Source organism: Mustelus asterias, chromosome 3 (assembly GCF_964213995.1).
Source record: "Mustelus asterias chromosome 3, sMusAst1.hap1.1, whole genome shotgun sequence".
In the NCBI taxonomy this organism is placed as follows: Eukaryota; Metazoa; Chordata; class Chondrichthyes; order Carcharhiniformes; family Triakidae; genus Mustelus; species Mustelus asterias.
Genome location: NC_135803.1, coordinates 71651946 through 71667537, shown reverse-complemented (window position 1 = coordinate 71667537; position 15592 = coordinate 71651946). Strand labels below are relative to the sequence as shown.

General features: G+C 43.7%; 1 protein-coding gene across 1 annotated transcript in view; it reads right to left on the bottom strand.

The window, feature by feature from the left end:
• Positions 1-254: 254 nt before the first annotated feature.
• Positions 255-15592, bottom strand: part of LOC144491397 (serotransferrin-1-like) — a 55369-nt gene continuing 40031 nt past the window's right edge. Inside the window, exons 13-17 of the mRNA XM_078209174.1 lie at positions 14192-14348; positions 13032-13096; positions 11193-11377; positions 3047-3239; positions 255-524 (exon numbers count right to left, since the gene is read on the bottom strand). Coding sequence (XP_078065300.1) covers positions 490-524; positions 3047-3239; positions 11193-11377; positions 13032-13096; positions 14192-14348 — 635 coding nt within the window. The 3' untranslated portion in view covers positions 255-489. The remainder of the gene's footprint in view (positions 525-3046; positions 3240-11192; positions 11378-13031; positions 13097-14191; positions 14349-15592) is intronic.

The following is a 15592-nucleotide window of genomic DNA, read 5'->3' as shown; positions in this document are numbered from 1 at the left end:
GAAACAGTATTCTACGTCGTAACAAACCCATACATTCAGAGGTTTTTCCCATCGTTCTTCCTTTACTCTCTGATGAACACATTGAATTGATAACCCATTAGCCCAGTGTCTCATTCAGCGGAAATATTTTTCCTTTTTCACCATATCAGAAACTTGATTTTTTTTAAAAACTTGATAAAACCTCCATCATATCTTCTTAATTACTGATCATTGAGGTAATGCCACTGTTAGAAATAAAACTCAGAAACCTGAAATCACGAAGAAGGAAAAATTTATTTTGTTTTACAGAAATACAATTGTGTCCCAACATTTCTACTTCTCCTGTGGTGAGGTGAATCGCACGTTAGATCTGTTGCAAACTGATCAATACAAAAGAAGAATTCAGTCAGGCACAATGCAGATGTTGTAATCAGATGTGTATCAAATGAGAAACTGGAACATTCTAAATCCTCTGGTGCATGAATCCTCATCAGATCACCGCTGTGGCGTTTAGCAAGAAGCAAAGGAACAAGCTTCTAGGAGCTCTGGAATAGAGAAGAACAGGTGCTTAGAATATGACTGCAATGGTTCTCACTGTAAATCTCCTTCAGCAATGGGTCTTTAACTTTATCTGCCATGGCATTATATACAGGCAGTCAAGATCAAGTGCAATCTGTAGGTTAAACAGGAGCAGAGGAGGTTGGGAATGGACCCGGATTGTGAGAGGACTATGACTATACACAGCAAAAGAGGACAAAGGGTGTGGGAGATAGGGTTAGGGAGGTAGAGCAGGGTTAAATACTGCATGAGAATGTAGAGAAGCGTTACAGGGAATAAAGTAAAAGACAGAGGAGCGTGGCTAAAAATCAGTGGGTGAAGGAATAAAGGAGAAAAATGGAAACCATGGAGCAGATTAGAGGCTGGGGAATAGGAATGTAGATCAGAGGCACAGGGACTGGAGGAGGGTAGAAGGGCAAATCACATCAGAGTTAGAGGCCTAGGGAAGGAGAAAGTTAGAATAGGGTTAGAGGCCACGGGAGAGCAGGATTAGAATCTAAGTGAGGGATAGTTAGAAGGTATAGAATAATAAGAGACAGAAGAGGGATGGGGAGAAAGAATTAAAGATCATGGAAGTTGTCAGAGTGGGGCTGGAGTATTTATGAAGGACGTACCATTACAATCAGTGACACCAGGTGACAGTGGAGCTGAGGAATGGGAGGGGGGAGTAAGGCTGAAGGCAAATGTGGATAGCGCAAAGAGAAGATGGTTAGGAAAAAGGGGAGAAGGAGAAAATAGAGAGGGAGGAAGATCCAGAATAAAGTATTAAGTAGCTAATAAGTGGACAAGAGGAGCAACAGCCTTGAATTAGAATACACAGCCTGAAAGGGCAAATGGAAGCATATTCAATAGTAACTTGCACAATGGAAGTGGATAGATTGTTAAAAAGCAAAGATTAACAGGGCTGTGGAAAAAGAGTAGCGGAGTAGGACTGATTGGGTAGTTCTTTCAGAAAGTGGCACAGACATGAGGGATTGAATGGCCCAGCTTCTGTAAATTCATTCTATCAATTCTAACTGACCAATAATGGCTGAGACTCAACTTAGCATGATTGTGGGTGAATGGGGGAAGGGTGGTAGTTTACAAAACACACTAGGTTGACCAACATGTGGTGGGGGAAGGGGAGGGGGCAGGGTGGGAGGTTGAGGTGGGAGAAGAGCAAACAAGTAGCGGAGTAGGACTGATTGGGTAGTTCTTTCAGAAAGTGGCACAGACATGAGGGATTGAATGGCCCAGCTTCGCCCAGCGTCGGGGCGGCACGGTAGCACAGTGGTTAGCACTGCTGCTTCACAGCTCCAGGGTCCCGGGTTCGATTCCCGGCTCGGGTCACTGTCTGTGTGGAGTTTGCACATTCTCCTCGTGTCTGCGTGGGTTTCCTCCGGGTGCTCCGGTTTCCTCCCACAGTCCAAAAATGTGCGGGTTAGGTTGATTGGCCAGGTTAAAAATTGTCCCTTAGAGTCCTGGGATGCGTAGGTTAGAGGGATTAGCGGGTAAAATATGTAGGGGGAGGGCCTGGGTGGGATTGTGGTCGGTGCAGACTCGATGGGCCGAATGGCCTCCTTCTGCACTGTAGGGTTTCTATGTTTCTATGTTAATACATGACTTACAAATAAATAAATTTTAAATGTTCTATCTGTATCAGCTCAGGGTAAATCATCTGTATGAGGAGAGTACGCCTTGCAAAATATAAGACAAATGCTCAGTGATATCACCCAGTGGCTGATGTCTACAATTATAATCAGGCTCAAATCAGATCCCTGTCTGATAATCGAACTATAGAGCATCACAAAAATTTGGAACCCTTAATGCGGGGCGAAGACAAGGCAGATTTCAGCAACAGGTAGATGTAGGAGCTAGAAACTTGTGACCCTTCTGAAGTATTCTTGTCCATAACTCTCTGGCAGGCTGGCTGTAGGATTCGCATTCTAATCAGTATTCTGCAACTTGATTCTGTCTGTTTGCACTGTTTGAGAGCAGATTTCCACTCCATCTGACGAAGGAGCAGTGCTCCGAAAGCTTATGGTATTTGCTACCAAATAAACCTGTTGGACTTTAACCTGGTGTTGTGAGACTTCTTATCATGATTATTGCCAGACACTGACTCCCTGACCTCAGCTATCCAGCTCCACACAGGTATGAAAGGCTGCATTCAATGAAGGACCAACAAAGTTGGGAGTGAAACTTGGAACCCAGAAAGTGGAATTAGGAGGACCTTAAACCCCACCAGAATGGGATAGGCCACTGAACAGCATGTCCTGAATGAATCATATCTTACACAAATTCTATGCTCTCAGCAATTCTTCTTTGGATAGTAGGCATGGCATTCCTTTCACAGAAAAGCAAGGAGACACCATCACCCAAATACCCATTCAAGTACTATGACCACCCTTGTGGAATGCAGAATGTAAGAACCTTGGCATTCCCTGTCTGAAATACAATCACAACAATTCCAACATTGTTCAAGAAACATCATATTGATCAAAGTCCATCATTCATTAATGATATTTACCAGGGACTCTACAGGAGTGAAGCCCTTCCAATATGTCAATGTAACTCTGACCCAAGAAGCCTTTGTAATCAGTGGCAGAGACTTCAATGAGGCACTGAGTGGAGTCCTTAAAAAGTAGATCCTTCCCTGAAAATCCCTGCGAGTCGAACATCTTGAATGTGGATAGTTCAGATCCTCCACGGCCGTATTTCCGCTGAAATAAAAAACAAACCTCTTACTGTGGTGACAGCAAAAACCCTCCAATGGTCTGTTTGTGAATTATCTTAGGAACATGGGAACAAGACCATCTTTTGAAGGCAATTAAGTATTGACAATAAATGAAGCTTCGTCAGCATCACCCACATCCAAGGCCACATTAAAAAGTTAAATGCAACAGAGTCCATTAGCTATACAGAGAAGCAGATGCTGCACGTGTCAACATACTTAAGGTTTCTGACATACTATCACTCTGCATTGCAATATATCCATGGCTGTGACAAAAATACTGGTTTAGTGGCTGTCACTAAAACTGAGTCAATATGCAAATACAGTTAAACAGTCGAAGTTTGAATTGTAATGTTGCAAAATTTACTATTGTAGTAAATGTCAAGCAACTTCTGTGGAGAGAAAAACAAAGTTAACATTTCAAGTCTGGTCTGTCTACAATCCATCCTGATTCTACATCCTCAAAGAATTCTCTTAAATGTATCACATATGATTTCCCTTTCACAAAATCATGTTGTTCCTGATGGTTGTTTCCCAAATGTGTCCTTACATTATTTCATTCCTTTTTACTCCAATGTTATCATTAATTCACCTTATGTTAAAAAATCCACTCAGCTCCTCCCACAGGTCACATTCTCATTATTTGAACCCAACCATTTCCAGTTTAAATATACTTATGGAGATGGTTTGTTCATTTTAATATGCCTGCGATTCCTTATTTTATTATATCCTGATAATTTGACTTTGATTTTGAAGTATGATATTTGTAATAAGAAACAATGGCAATAACGCAGGTTTGTTGTAATCATTTAATTTCAATATTGAGATTGATTGAATTTTGTCGAGTAAGGTCATTAAAGGATATGGGACAACAGTGAAAAAACTGAGTGAAGATTCAGGTCAACCATGATCTAAGAGAATGGAAGAACAGGTTTGAGGGGCAAATAAGTCAATTCCCATTTCTATGTCACTACTATTGGTACTCAGTGAAGTGAACCTGATCAGGATTACAGACTGTTGCGCAACTGGAGTCAGCTAGTTATGCCCACTAAAGTGGTCTGATGGCAGCAAAAGTTAACAAACTTAAAACCAACAGGCCATATAACAAGTTTTCCCCCAAAGTTAGCCTCATTTCAGGCAGAGCAGTGACATGAGAATGAGTAGTGAAATTCTGCAGTTTTAAATTCATCCAGAATTCACACGTTCTCCTCCCGTGCACTCTCTTTGGCACTCCCATTTCCTTATCAGAACTCTGTTTGGATATTTCGACTTCTTTATCTAATCAAATTCAATTGCTGGAATTTAGCTCTCGGAATCCTGCCTCTAGTCTCCAAGGCTCTTTTCAAATATGTGAATTCCAGTAAAAGGGGACTGAATGGCAATACTCCCTTCATTATTACTCAATGTAGGCAATCTCCTCTCTCTGTCCAACCTTCACCTTCAGATTGGAATGACTCACTCTTTCTCAACATGCTTATATTTTTCCGAGATGTTTCATTTCAGGGTATGATTCAAGTTTATTGATATGCCATTCGCTAGTCTCATTTAGTGGAACTATTATTTGACTTCTGGAATACTGTTGCCTAGGACCCCTGCTGGCCTCACCTGAGAGGCCATTATTCAAGCATTGCCATTGATCATGTCAGTGGTCTAATGGACCAGAAGCATGATACCCAAGCCAAGTTCTGTGTTCATCTGACCTCCACACACATCATTTCAACAAGGAGCATTAGATGGAGTTGAAGAACAGGAAAGCTCCCTTAATTTTTCTGTCACTGAGTCAGAACCTTGACATGAGTAGCAGTGTTCCTACTTCAGCTTTGCTGGAATCAGATAACTTGGCACAAGAGCCCTGGGGCATTGGAGCATCTTCCTGGTTTATAATTCATATACTCTTTGGTTAAATAGGATGGAGGTGGAACACTGTTTAGATCACTGGAAAGTCATCTGCCTGTTTTGTTGGCAGGAATGTCATGTCAGGAGGTGTCACCATTTTGAGGTTCAAAGGTTATCGTGGGTAGGCGGAATGTGAAGCTAATGTAAGCAGAGCAGCCATGACCTTATTGAATGGGGAAGCAGGCTCGGGGAGCCGAATGGCTTGCTCTTGCTCCTAATTCGTATGTCTGTATATGTGGTAAGATTTGAAATTCAATGGCCATCGCCCTATTGAGATTATTTTCAAGTGCCTGCCTTTTTCCTAACCTTAATGTTTATAAACATCCTGCCTTTGATTGACAGATTGAATCATTATCCAGGAGCCGTGAGGATTCAGTTCCTCTTTTCTAACCACAATGTTCACAAAGCACTTGAGATGCATTCAACCGTGAAGGGGAAGAAAAGCAAACAAAGCTCCTGGCTAGTGGATAATTGTTCCAATCTGTCAATCAAAGCCTAGTTAAAGGTAATGGAGCATGAAATTTAATGAACACAAAGCTTTTTAGAACATAGAACATAGAACAGTACAGCACAGAACAGGCCCTTCGGCCCACGATGTTGTGCCGAGCTTTGTCTGAAACCCAGATCAAGCTATTTCCTCACTATCATCCTGAAGTACTCCATGTGCCTATCCAATAGCTTCTTAAATGTTCCTAAAGTTTCTGACTCCACTATCCCTGCAGGCAGTCCATTCCACACCCCAGCCACTCTCTGAGTAAAAAACCTACCTCGGACATCCTTCCTATATCTCCCACCATGAACCCTATAGTTATGCCCCCTAGTTACCGCTCCATTCACCCGAGGAAATAGTCTTTGAACGTTCACTCTATCTATCCCCCTCATCATCTTATACACCTCTATCAAGTCTCCTCTCAACCTCCTCCGCTCCAAAGAGAAAAGCCCAAGTTCCCTCAACCTTTCAAGCTTTTTGAAGCTTCTGACCTTTCCAGGAAGGCTCAGATGAAAAAATACAGTGTTAAACGAATGGGGTTGTAAGCAGATCTGGTGGAATGAAGGGGTCCATGAGGCCTACCGGATTGTGTTTACAATGAACTGTCTGATCTGTTGTGCAGCTGTCAATCATAGAACATAGAACATTACAGCGCAGTACAGGCCCTTCGGCCCTTGATGTTGCGCCAACCTGTGAAACTAATCTAAAGCCCATCTAACCTACACTATTCCAATATCATCCATATGTTTATCCAATGAACCTTTAAATGCCTTTAATGTTGACGAGTCCACTACTGTTGCAGGCAGGGCATTCCACGCCCTTACTACTCTCTGAGTAAAGAACCTACCTCTGACATCTGTCCTATATCTCTCACCCCTCAATTTAAAGCTATGTCCCTTCATGCTAGCCATCACCATCCAAGGAAAAAGGCTTACACTGTCCACCCTATCTAATCCTCTGATCATCTTGTATGCCTCTATTAAGTCACCTCTTAACCTTCTTCTCTCTAACGAAAACAGCCTCAAGTCACTCAGCCTTTCCTCATAAGACCTTCCCACCATACCAGGCAACATCCTGGTAAATCTCCTCTGCACACTTTCCAATGCTTCCACGTCCTTCCTATAATCCGGCGACCAGAACTGTACGCAATACTCCAAGTGCGGCCGCACCAGAGTTTTGTACAGCTGCAACATGACATCATGGCTCTGAAACTCAATCCCTCTACCAATAAAAGCTAACACTCCGTATGCCTTAACAACCCTATCAACCTGGGTGCCAACTTTCAGGGATCTATGCACATGGACACCGAGATCTCTCTGCTCATCCACACTACCAAGTATCTTACCATTAGCCCAGTACTCTGTATTCTTGTTACTCCTTCTAAAGTGAATCACCTCACACTTTTCCGCATTAAACTCCATTTGCCACCTCTCAGCCCAGCTCTGCAACTTATCTATGTCCCTCTGTAACCTGCAACATCCTTCCACACTATCCACAGCTCCACCGACTTTCGTGTCATCTGCAAATTTACTAACCCAGCCTTCTACGCCCTCATCCAGGTCATTTATAAAAATGACAAACAGCAGTGGCCCCAAAACAGATCCTTGCGGTACACCACTAGTAACTGAACTCCAGGATGAACATTTCCCATCAACCACCTCCCTCTGTCTTCTTACAGCTAGCCAATTTCTGATCCAAACCGCAAAATCACCCTCAATCCCATGCCTCCGTATTTTCTGCAATAGCCTACCGTGGGGAACCTTATCAAACGCTTTACTGAAATCCATATACACCACATCAACTGCTTTACCCTCATCCACCTCTTTGGTCACCTTCTCAAAGAACTCAATAAGGTTTGTGAGGCACGACCTACCCTTCACAAAACCAGATTGACTATCCCTAATCAAATTGTTCCTTTCTAGATGATTATAAATCCTATCTCTTATAATCCTTTCCAAAACTTTGCCCACAACAGAAGTAAGGCTCACATTACCAGGGTTGTCTCTATACCCCTTCTTGAACAAAGGGACAACATCTGCTATCCTCCAGTCTTCTGGCACTATTCCTGTAGACAATGACGACATAAAGATCAAAGCCAAAGGCTCTGCAATCTCCTCCCTAGCTTTCCAGAGATTCCTAGGATAAATCCCATCCGGCCCAGGGGACTTATCTATTTTCACACTTTCCAGAATTGCTAACACCTCCTCCTTATGAACCTCAATCCTGTCTTGTCTAATAGCCTGTATCTCAGTATTCTCTTCGACAACATTGTCTTTTTCCTGTGTGAATATTGACAAAAAATATTCATTTAGCGCCTCTCCTATCTCTTCAGACTCCACGCACAACTTCCCACTACTGTCCTTGACTGGCCCTAATCTTACCCTAGTCATTCTTTTATTCCTGACATACCTATAGAAAGCTTTAGGGTTTTCCTTGATCCTACCTGCCAAAGACTTCTCATGTCCCCTCCTGGCTCTTCTTAGCTCTCTCTTCAGGTCCTTCCTGGCTAACTTGTAACTCTCAAGCGCCCTAACTGAGCCTTCACGTCTCATCTTTACATAAGTCTCCTTCTTCCTCTTCACAAGAGATTCAACTTCTTTAGTAAACCACGGTTCCCTCGCTCGACCACTTCCTCCCTGCTTGACAGGTACATACTTATTAAGGACATGCAGTAGCTGTTCTGTGAACAAGCTCCACATTTCAATTGTGCCCATCCCCTGCAGATTTCTTCCCCATCCTATGCATCCTAAATCTCGCCTAATCACATCATAATTTCCTTTCCCCCAGCTATAACACTTGCCCTGCAGTATATACCTATCCCTTTCCATCGCTAAAGTAAATGTAACCGAATTGTGGTCACTATCACCAAAGTGCTCACCTACCTCCAAATCTAACACCTGGCCTGGTTCATTACCCAGTACCAAATCCAATGTGGCCTCGCCTCTTGTTGGCCTATCAACATACTGTGTCAGGAAACCCTCCTGCACACATTGGACAAAAACTGACCCATCTAAAGTACTCGAACTATAGCGTTTCCAGTCAATATTTGTAAAGTTAAAGTCCCCCATAACAACTCCCCTGTTACTTTCGCTCCTATCCAGAATCATCTTTGCAATCCTTTCCTCTACATCTCTGGAATTTTCGGAGACCTATAGAAAACTCCCAACAGGGTGACCTCTCCTTTCCTGTTTCTAACCTCAGCCCATACTACCTCAGTAGACGAGTCCTCATCAAATGTCCTTTCTGCCACCATAATATTGTCCTTGACTAACAATGCCACACCTCCCCCTCTTTTACCACCTTCCCTGATCTTACTGAAACATCTAAACCCCGGAACCTGCAACAACCATTCCTGTCCCTGCTCTATCCATGTCTCCGAGATGGCCACAACATCGAAGTCCCAGGTACCAACCCATGCTGCAAGTTCACTCACCTTATTCCGGATGCTCCTGGCGTTGAAGTAGACACACTTCAAACCACCTTCCTGCCTGCTGGTACACTCCTGCGATCTTGAAACCTTATTCTTGACCTCACCATTCACATCCTCTTGTACACTGGAGCAACAATCCAGGTTCCCATCCCCCTGCTGAATTAGTTTAAACCCTCCCGAAGAGCATTAGCAAATTTCCCCCCCCCCAGGATATTGGTACCCCTCTGGTCCAGGTGAAGACCATTCCGTTTGTAGAGGTCCCACCTACCCCAGAATGAGCCCCAATTATCCGGGTATCTGAATCCTTCTCTCCTGCACCATTCCTGTAGCCACGTGTTCAACTGCTCTCTCTCCCTATTCCTCTCCTCACTAGCACGTGGCACGGGTAACAAACCAGAGATAATAACTCTATTTGTTCTAGCTCTAAGCTTCCACCCTAACTTCCTGAATTTCTGCCTTACATCCCCATCCCTTTTCCTACCTATGTCATTGGTGCCTATGTGAACCATGACTTGGGGCTGGTCCCCCTCCCCCTTAAGGATCCTGAAAACATGATCCGAGACATCACGGACTCTGACACCTGGGAGGCAACACACCAGCCGCGAGTCTCTCTCGCTCCCACAGAATCTCCTATCTGTCCCCCTAACTATGGAGACCCCAATGACTCATGTTCTACTCCTCCCCACCTTTCCCTTCTGAGCAACAGGGACAGACTCTGTGCCAGAGACCTGTACACCATGGCTTACCCCTGGTAAGTCGTCCTCCCCAACAGTATCCAAAACGGTATACTTGTTATACAGAGGAATGGCCACAGGGGATCGCTGCACTGACTGCTTCTTATCCCTTCTAACAGTCACCCAAGTATCCCCATTCCTAGGAGTATGAACCTCCCTGTAGCTTTTATCTATAACTGTCTCTGCCTTCCGAATGATCCTGAGTTCATCCAGTTGCAGCTCCAGATCCCTAACACGGTCTTCAAGGAGCTGGAATTGGGTGCACTTCCTACAGGTGTACTCAGCTGGGACACTAATGGTGTCCTTCACCTCAAACATCCCACAGGAGGAACATTGCACTGCCTGCACTGACATCCCTGCTAACTTCCCTTAATAAGAAACGAAAGAGAGAAAAAAAGCTCACCTGCTCTCACACTGAGTCTTTTTTTTAGGTTAGAGGAGGGGGGAAGGTGGGAGACAATTCATGTGTAGAGTCTCGGGTTACCTCCCCGTTCAAATTTATTGAGCAAAAAAATCATCCCAGGTCTCCCTACTTCTGGTTTCCTGTTTCCTGTTGCTCAGGAAAAAAACAACACCGAAAAAAGTAAGTAAAAATAAATTCAGCTTATCTTATCTTCCAGTTCTGCCCTCCAAAAATCACTCCTCTCTCTGCCCGCTCCACCGGAAGAATAGATCAAAGTGAAATAAATAAAATAAATCAGAGTAGATCAAAGTGGCCAGACTGCACCTGCTGCTCATTCAGGCTACAAAAGGAAACCCCCCACTGAAACTGGCATCTCCTGTCAATCTGAGAACTTCAAAGGGATCTTCTCACAACTGGGGCTTCTGAGAGAGAGAAAGGTAATCCCTTCTGCAGATAGCTGCTATGATTCTGAAGGCTTCTAGGTATCCATGGGGCACCTATTAACGTGACCAGGGCACTTCAAGGTTTTCACAGTACACAGACTGGAATGAAGATTTTGAACTGAAATCTACTTGGGATCACCATGCTAAGAGTGATCTCCACCTTTCCCAGGGCTTGAAGGGGCAGTCCAGCCACAAAACTGGGGAAGAGGTCCAACCCTTCCCCCTGCCTGGGCCCACCTAAATCCAGGTCCCTTGGGGGACCCTCCCTTGCAACTTGGGAGTGGCAGAGGGCACATGGGCCCAGCCTTACCTCCCTGCCCCCACCTCGAAGTCCAAATGTCAGGTCATGGTGTCACTGCCAGGGTGCCAGAGGCAATGCACGATTGGCACTACCAAAAGGTGTGGCCTGAAAGAGTGTGTGTGAGGAGGGGGGGGGTTCCTGAGATGTTCATTTTCCAGTAGTTTCTAGCTTGCCATAATTTACCAATGAAATTTGGAATTTTGCATTTTGTACAGCTAAATAATAAAACATGTTCACACACTCACCTGTTCTGTTTTCAGCAGTTTGAGAACTTGTTCTTTCATATTTGGTCGTGTCATAACAGCATGTGCTGGGACACGAGCCAGGTGACAGTTTGCATACTGGTTGATTGCAACTGTGGAGCCATTCTTGCACAAGAGGCGATAACGAGAAGACTGCAGATTCTGATTCCAAATGAGCTTTCCATTCCCTATGAGTGAAAAATATTCCAGTAACTACCAGGTATTTATTTGGTTTCAAAGAATGATAGGTTGCCCCAACATAAATGACTCTGGGCAATTCCCAGAAACCAAACATTATGGTGCAATGTTGATGACAATGGATGAAATGGCCATTAATAGGATAGTAGCCTTTCTTGTTGATTTAGACATTTAAGATACATGGAGGAAGCAAGTATTACCATAATATATAACAACTACCCATTGTCCTATAGTACCTTGAACCTTAGGGAGTCCATCCACTGGATAAAATTGCATGACCCTTGCACAATGATGTAAGGCAATGATGGGGAAGCTGACAAACTGGCTTGCTTACTCAAAAATAACATCAACATACTAACACACCCATGGGCAGCAAACTGAGAAATCGCTCTTGAAGTCACTTGTAATGAGCCTGTGACATTGCAGTGGTTACTCTTACAACCACAAACAGTGCTAGTCTGGGTGGCAGCAAACAATGTAAAATGCCAATGGATTTCCTCAGGAAGCAGAGACTCCTTGGGCTGGATTTTCCAGCTGCGCTCATCCCAAGATCGGAAAATCCTGCTCGAGGTCAACAGACTTTTGCATGGTTCGCTATGATTCCCATGGTGGGCAGGGCAAGAAGATTCCACGCCTTGTGTTTTTTTGTTATTATTTCATGGGATGTGATTGTCACTGACAAGGCCAGCTTTGTTCCCTATCCCTAATTGCCCTTGAACTCAGCCATTTCAAAGGCCAGCTAAGAGTCAACCATATTTCTGTGGATCTGGAGTCACGTATCGGCAGATTTTCTTCCCCAAAGGACATTAGTGGGCCAGATGGGTTTCTACAGCAATAGTTTTATGGTCACACTAGTTTTCAATTCCAGATTTTTTCATGAAATTATCAATTGAATTTAAGTCCCACCAACTGCTGTAGGCTTTAGCCTGGACCTCTGGATTACTAGTCCAGTGACATTACCGCTACACCATCTCCAGCTCCTGGGTGAGCTCTGGGTAGGGACAATGAGATCTATTGGCTTTGACAGTTTGGTGCACTGGGTGATGGTGCAGTCTGTTTCAGTTGCACTCCTTCTGCTCTTCCTCTAAGATGACCCTAAGGAAATGCCATGGTGCTGAGATGGAAAGGGTAAAGGTCTGGAAATTTAGAAATCTAACAACTGTAATTCGAAGCTAAGTGTTGAACAAGCAGAAAGGGTAACAAAATAAAAATTGAGAAGTGGATGCAATACAAGAAACTGTCACCACCTGAAATATGCATACTCACTATAACATGCCTTACAGTAGGGAATAACTATTTTAGAGAGTCCTCTAATTCATATGAAACCATTGATAGTCTGAATTGTTCAATCTAAATTCATCTAAAAATGAGCAGAACCATCACCAGACAGATCTTTTCTTTAGTTGAGCTGAAGGTGAAACATGCTTTGGATTCTTGGTAGGAATGGCTCTGTTATTCTAACCGTTTCAAAGACTTCCTCAATGAATGTCACCTGTGCCAGCTGTATGCTGAGGATTCGCTTCTCTCCTCATCCTCAAATCCTAAAAAGGAACAAGCTCACCTCAAATCTCATGGTGTTCGGGGATTTTCTCTGAAACAGTACAGGATAGTACAATTCAGATTAATTGAGAAAATTACACATACCGTCAGTATTCTCAGGCACAGTGGTATGTTTAACAAAAGCCACATCACCCACTTCCGTGAGGCACCTGAAGGGAATTTAAGCAAGTTATTTCAGGAAGTACAATTACAAAAATAACTGCATTTAATATTTCCCTCCTTCTTCAATTTTCTCTGCCCCCCGCTCCCCCCCTCAGCAAAGGCAATGACCATTGGCATTGGGCTTTCATTCCACAATTACACTGCCCATATACATGATTCAAGCTAGTGAGTTTTAGAACACTATTCAACCATGTGGTTTGTCACAGGCAAGTCCAACATTATCTTCAGCCCCATCCACTCATGCACTTCACAGCAGGATGCTCGCTGCCAATCAGAGTAACAAATCTGACTGAAATTTTGTCATCACTATCAACCTTCCTGGCGTTAGAGGAACATTTTACACTCAGCGGGAGCAGCCATCTGGTTTGAATGCTGCTGGGCAGATGTTTGTCCAAGGAAGGAGAATGAGGATTGGGTGTTGGTCGCAAGAAAGCACAGCTGATATCAAAGTGGTTCAAGAGTCCAGGTTTGGGGGCTGGAAGGAGGCCATAGGGAGCAGAGGTGTCCATTTTTAAGCCGTGTCCTGCCCTTGCTGGCCCATTTAAAGGAGGGTTCTTTTTAAATTTGACTTACAGGGCATCTCCAACTTGCTGACAGTTTTACTGATCAGGTCAATCGGCTTTGGCTTAAAGAAACATAGAGCCAATGTTTCTACAATACCATGTAACAAGGAGCATGTACAAGAGAGGAAGATATAGGGCTATTTTGGAAAAAGGCAAGGCAAAGCTAAGGTAAAAGTCTGGAATGTGTTAGGGAAAGGGAAAAACAAAATAGATTGAAATTGGACACTTTGAAAATGAATGTTCAGCACTCTTGCCTGTAGGAGTGAGGCAAATGAGAGAGGATGAGGATGGTGAGATTTGATGGGTATGAGATAGGGTGAACAAGAGAGAATGAGATAGAAAGATTAAGATGCCAAGAGACAATGGCACTTCTACAAGAGTAAATAGAACAAAACTTTCTTGTTTGATATAATGGAATAATTTAAGCAACAAAGGGCGGAACTTCATGTGAACACAGTAACATGTTATCACTAATATCGCAGAGCTAGATTTAAGCCAGATGAGGATTCCGTGTTGTACCTGAAGGCTCCGCTGTAGCTGAAATATTGTTCATTGTTGTTGGCATCACATTTGTTTTCTGAATGCAGGCTTTTTCCAGTACCAATACACAGGGAGCACAGATGGGGGTAAAGAGTCTTATCTGCCCCAGGAGCACAGCTGTCACTGAAATAGGTTGCTTTGTGCAAGAAAAGAAAACACATTAATTTTTCTGGTCAACAAATAAAATAATTTTTAACTAATCACTTGTACCAGCAGAGGTCGTCTGCTAGAACAAAAGAAGAACAGTACAGCACAGGAATAGGCCCTTCGGCCCACCAAGTCTGTGCTGATACAGATGCCTCTCTAATCTACTTTTTCTTGCCTCTACGTGCTCCATATCTCTCTATTCCCTGCCTATTCATGTATCTATCCAGATGCCTCTTGAATGTTGTTATAAAATCTGCTTCCACCACCTCTTCCGGCAGCACATTCCAGGCATTCACCACCCTCTGTGTGAAAAACTTGCCCTTTATATCTCTTTTAAACTTTCCCCCTCTCACTTTCAACCTATGCCCCCGAATAATCGACCCTTCGACCCTGGGAAAAAGACACTGACTATTCACTCTATCCAAGCCTGTCAAACTCTTGTAAACTTCTATCGGGTCCCCCCTCATCCTCCGATGCTCCAATGAAAACAATCCAAGTTTGTTCAACCTTTCTTCATAGTCCATATCCTCCAAACCAGGCAACATCCTGGTGAATCTCTTCTGCGCTCTTTCCAATGCATCAATGACCAGAATTGTACACAATACTCCAAATGCGGCAACATGATTTTCTAATTCCTATACTCAATGCCCCGATCGATGAAGGCCAGTGTGCCACATGCCTTCTTGACCACCTTGTCCACCTGAGTTGCCACCTTCAGAGAACTGTGGATCTGCACGCCTAGATCCCTCTGTATGCTAATATTTCTAAGGGCTCTACCATTTACTGTATACTTTCCTTCTGCAGTAGACCTTCCAAATCACATCATCACACATTTGTCCAGGTTAAATTCCATCTGCCATCTTTCGGCCCAGGTCTCCAGCCGATTTATACCCTACAGTGTCCTCTGACAATCTTCCTCCCCCAAGTTTTGTATCATCTACAATTTACTAATCAGACCACTTACATTTTCCTCCAAATCATTTATATATATTACGAACAACAGAGGCCCCAGCACTGATCCTTGTGGAACAGTGCTTGTCACAGACCTCCAGTTAGAAAAGTACCCTTCCACTGCTACTCTCTGCTTTCTATGCCCAAGCCAGTTTTGCATCCATCTTACCAGCTCAGCTCGGATCCCATATGACTTCACCTTGTACCAGTCTGCTATGAGGAACCTTATCGAAGGCTTTACTAAAGTCCATTTATACAAAATCCACTGCCTGGTTAATTGTT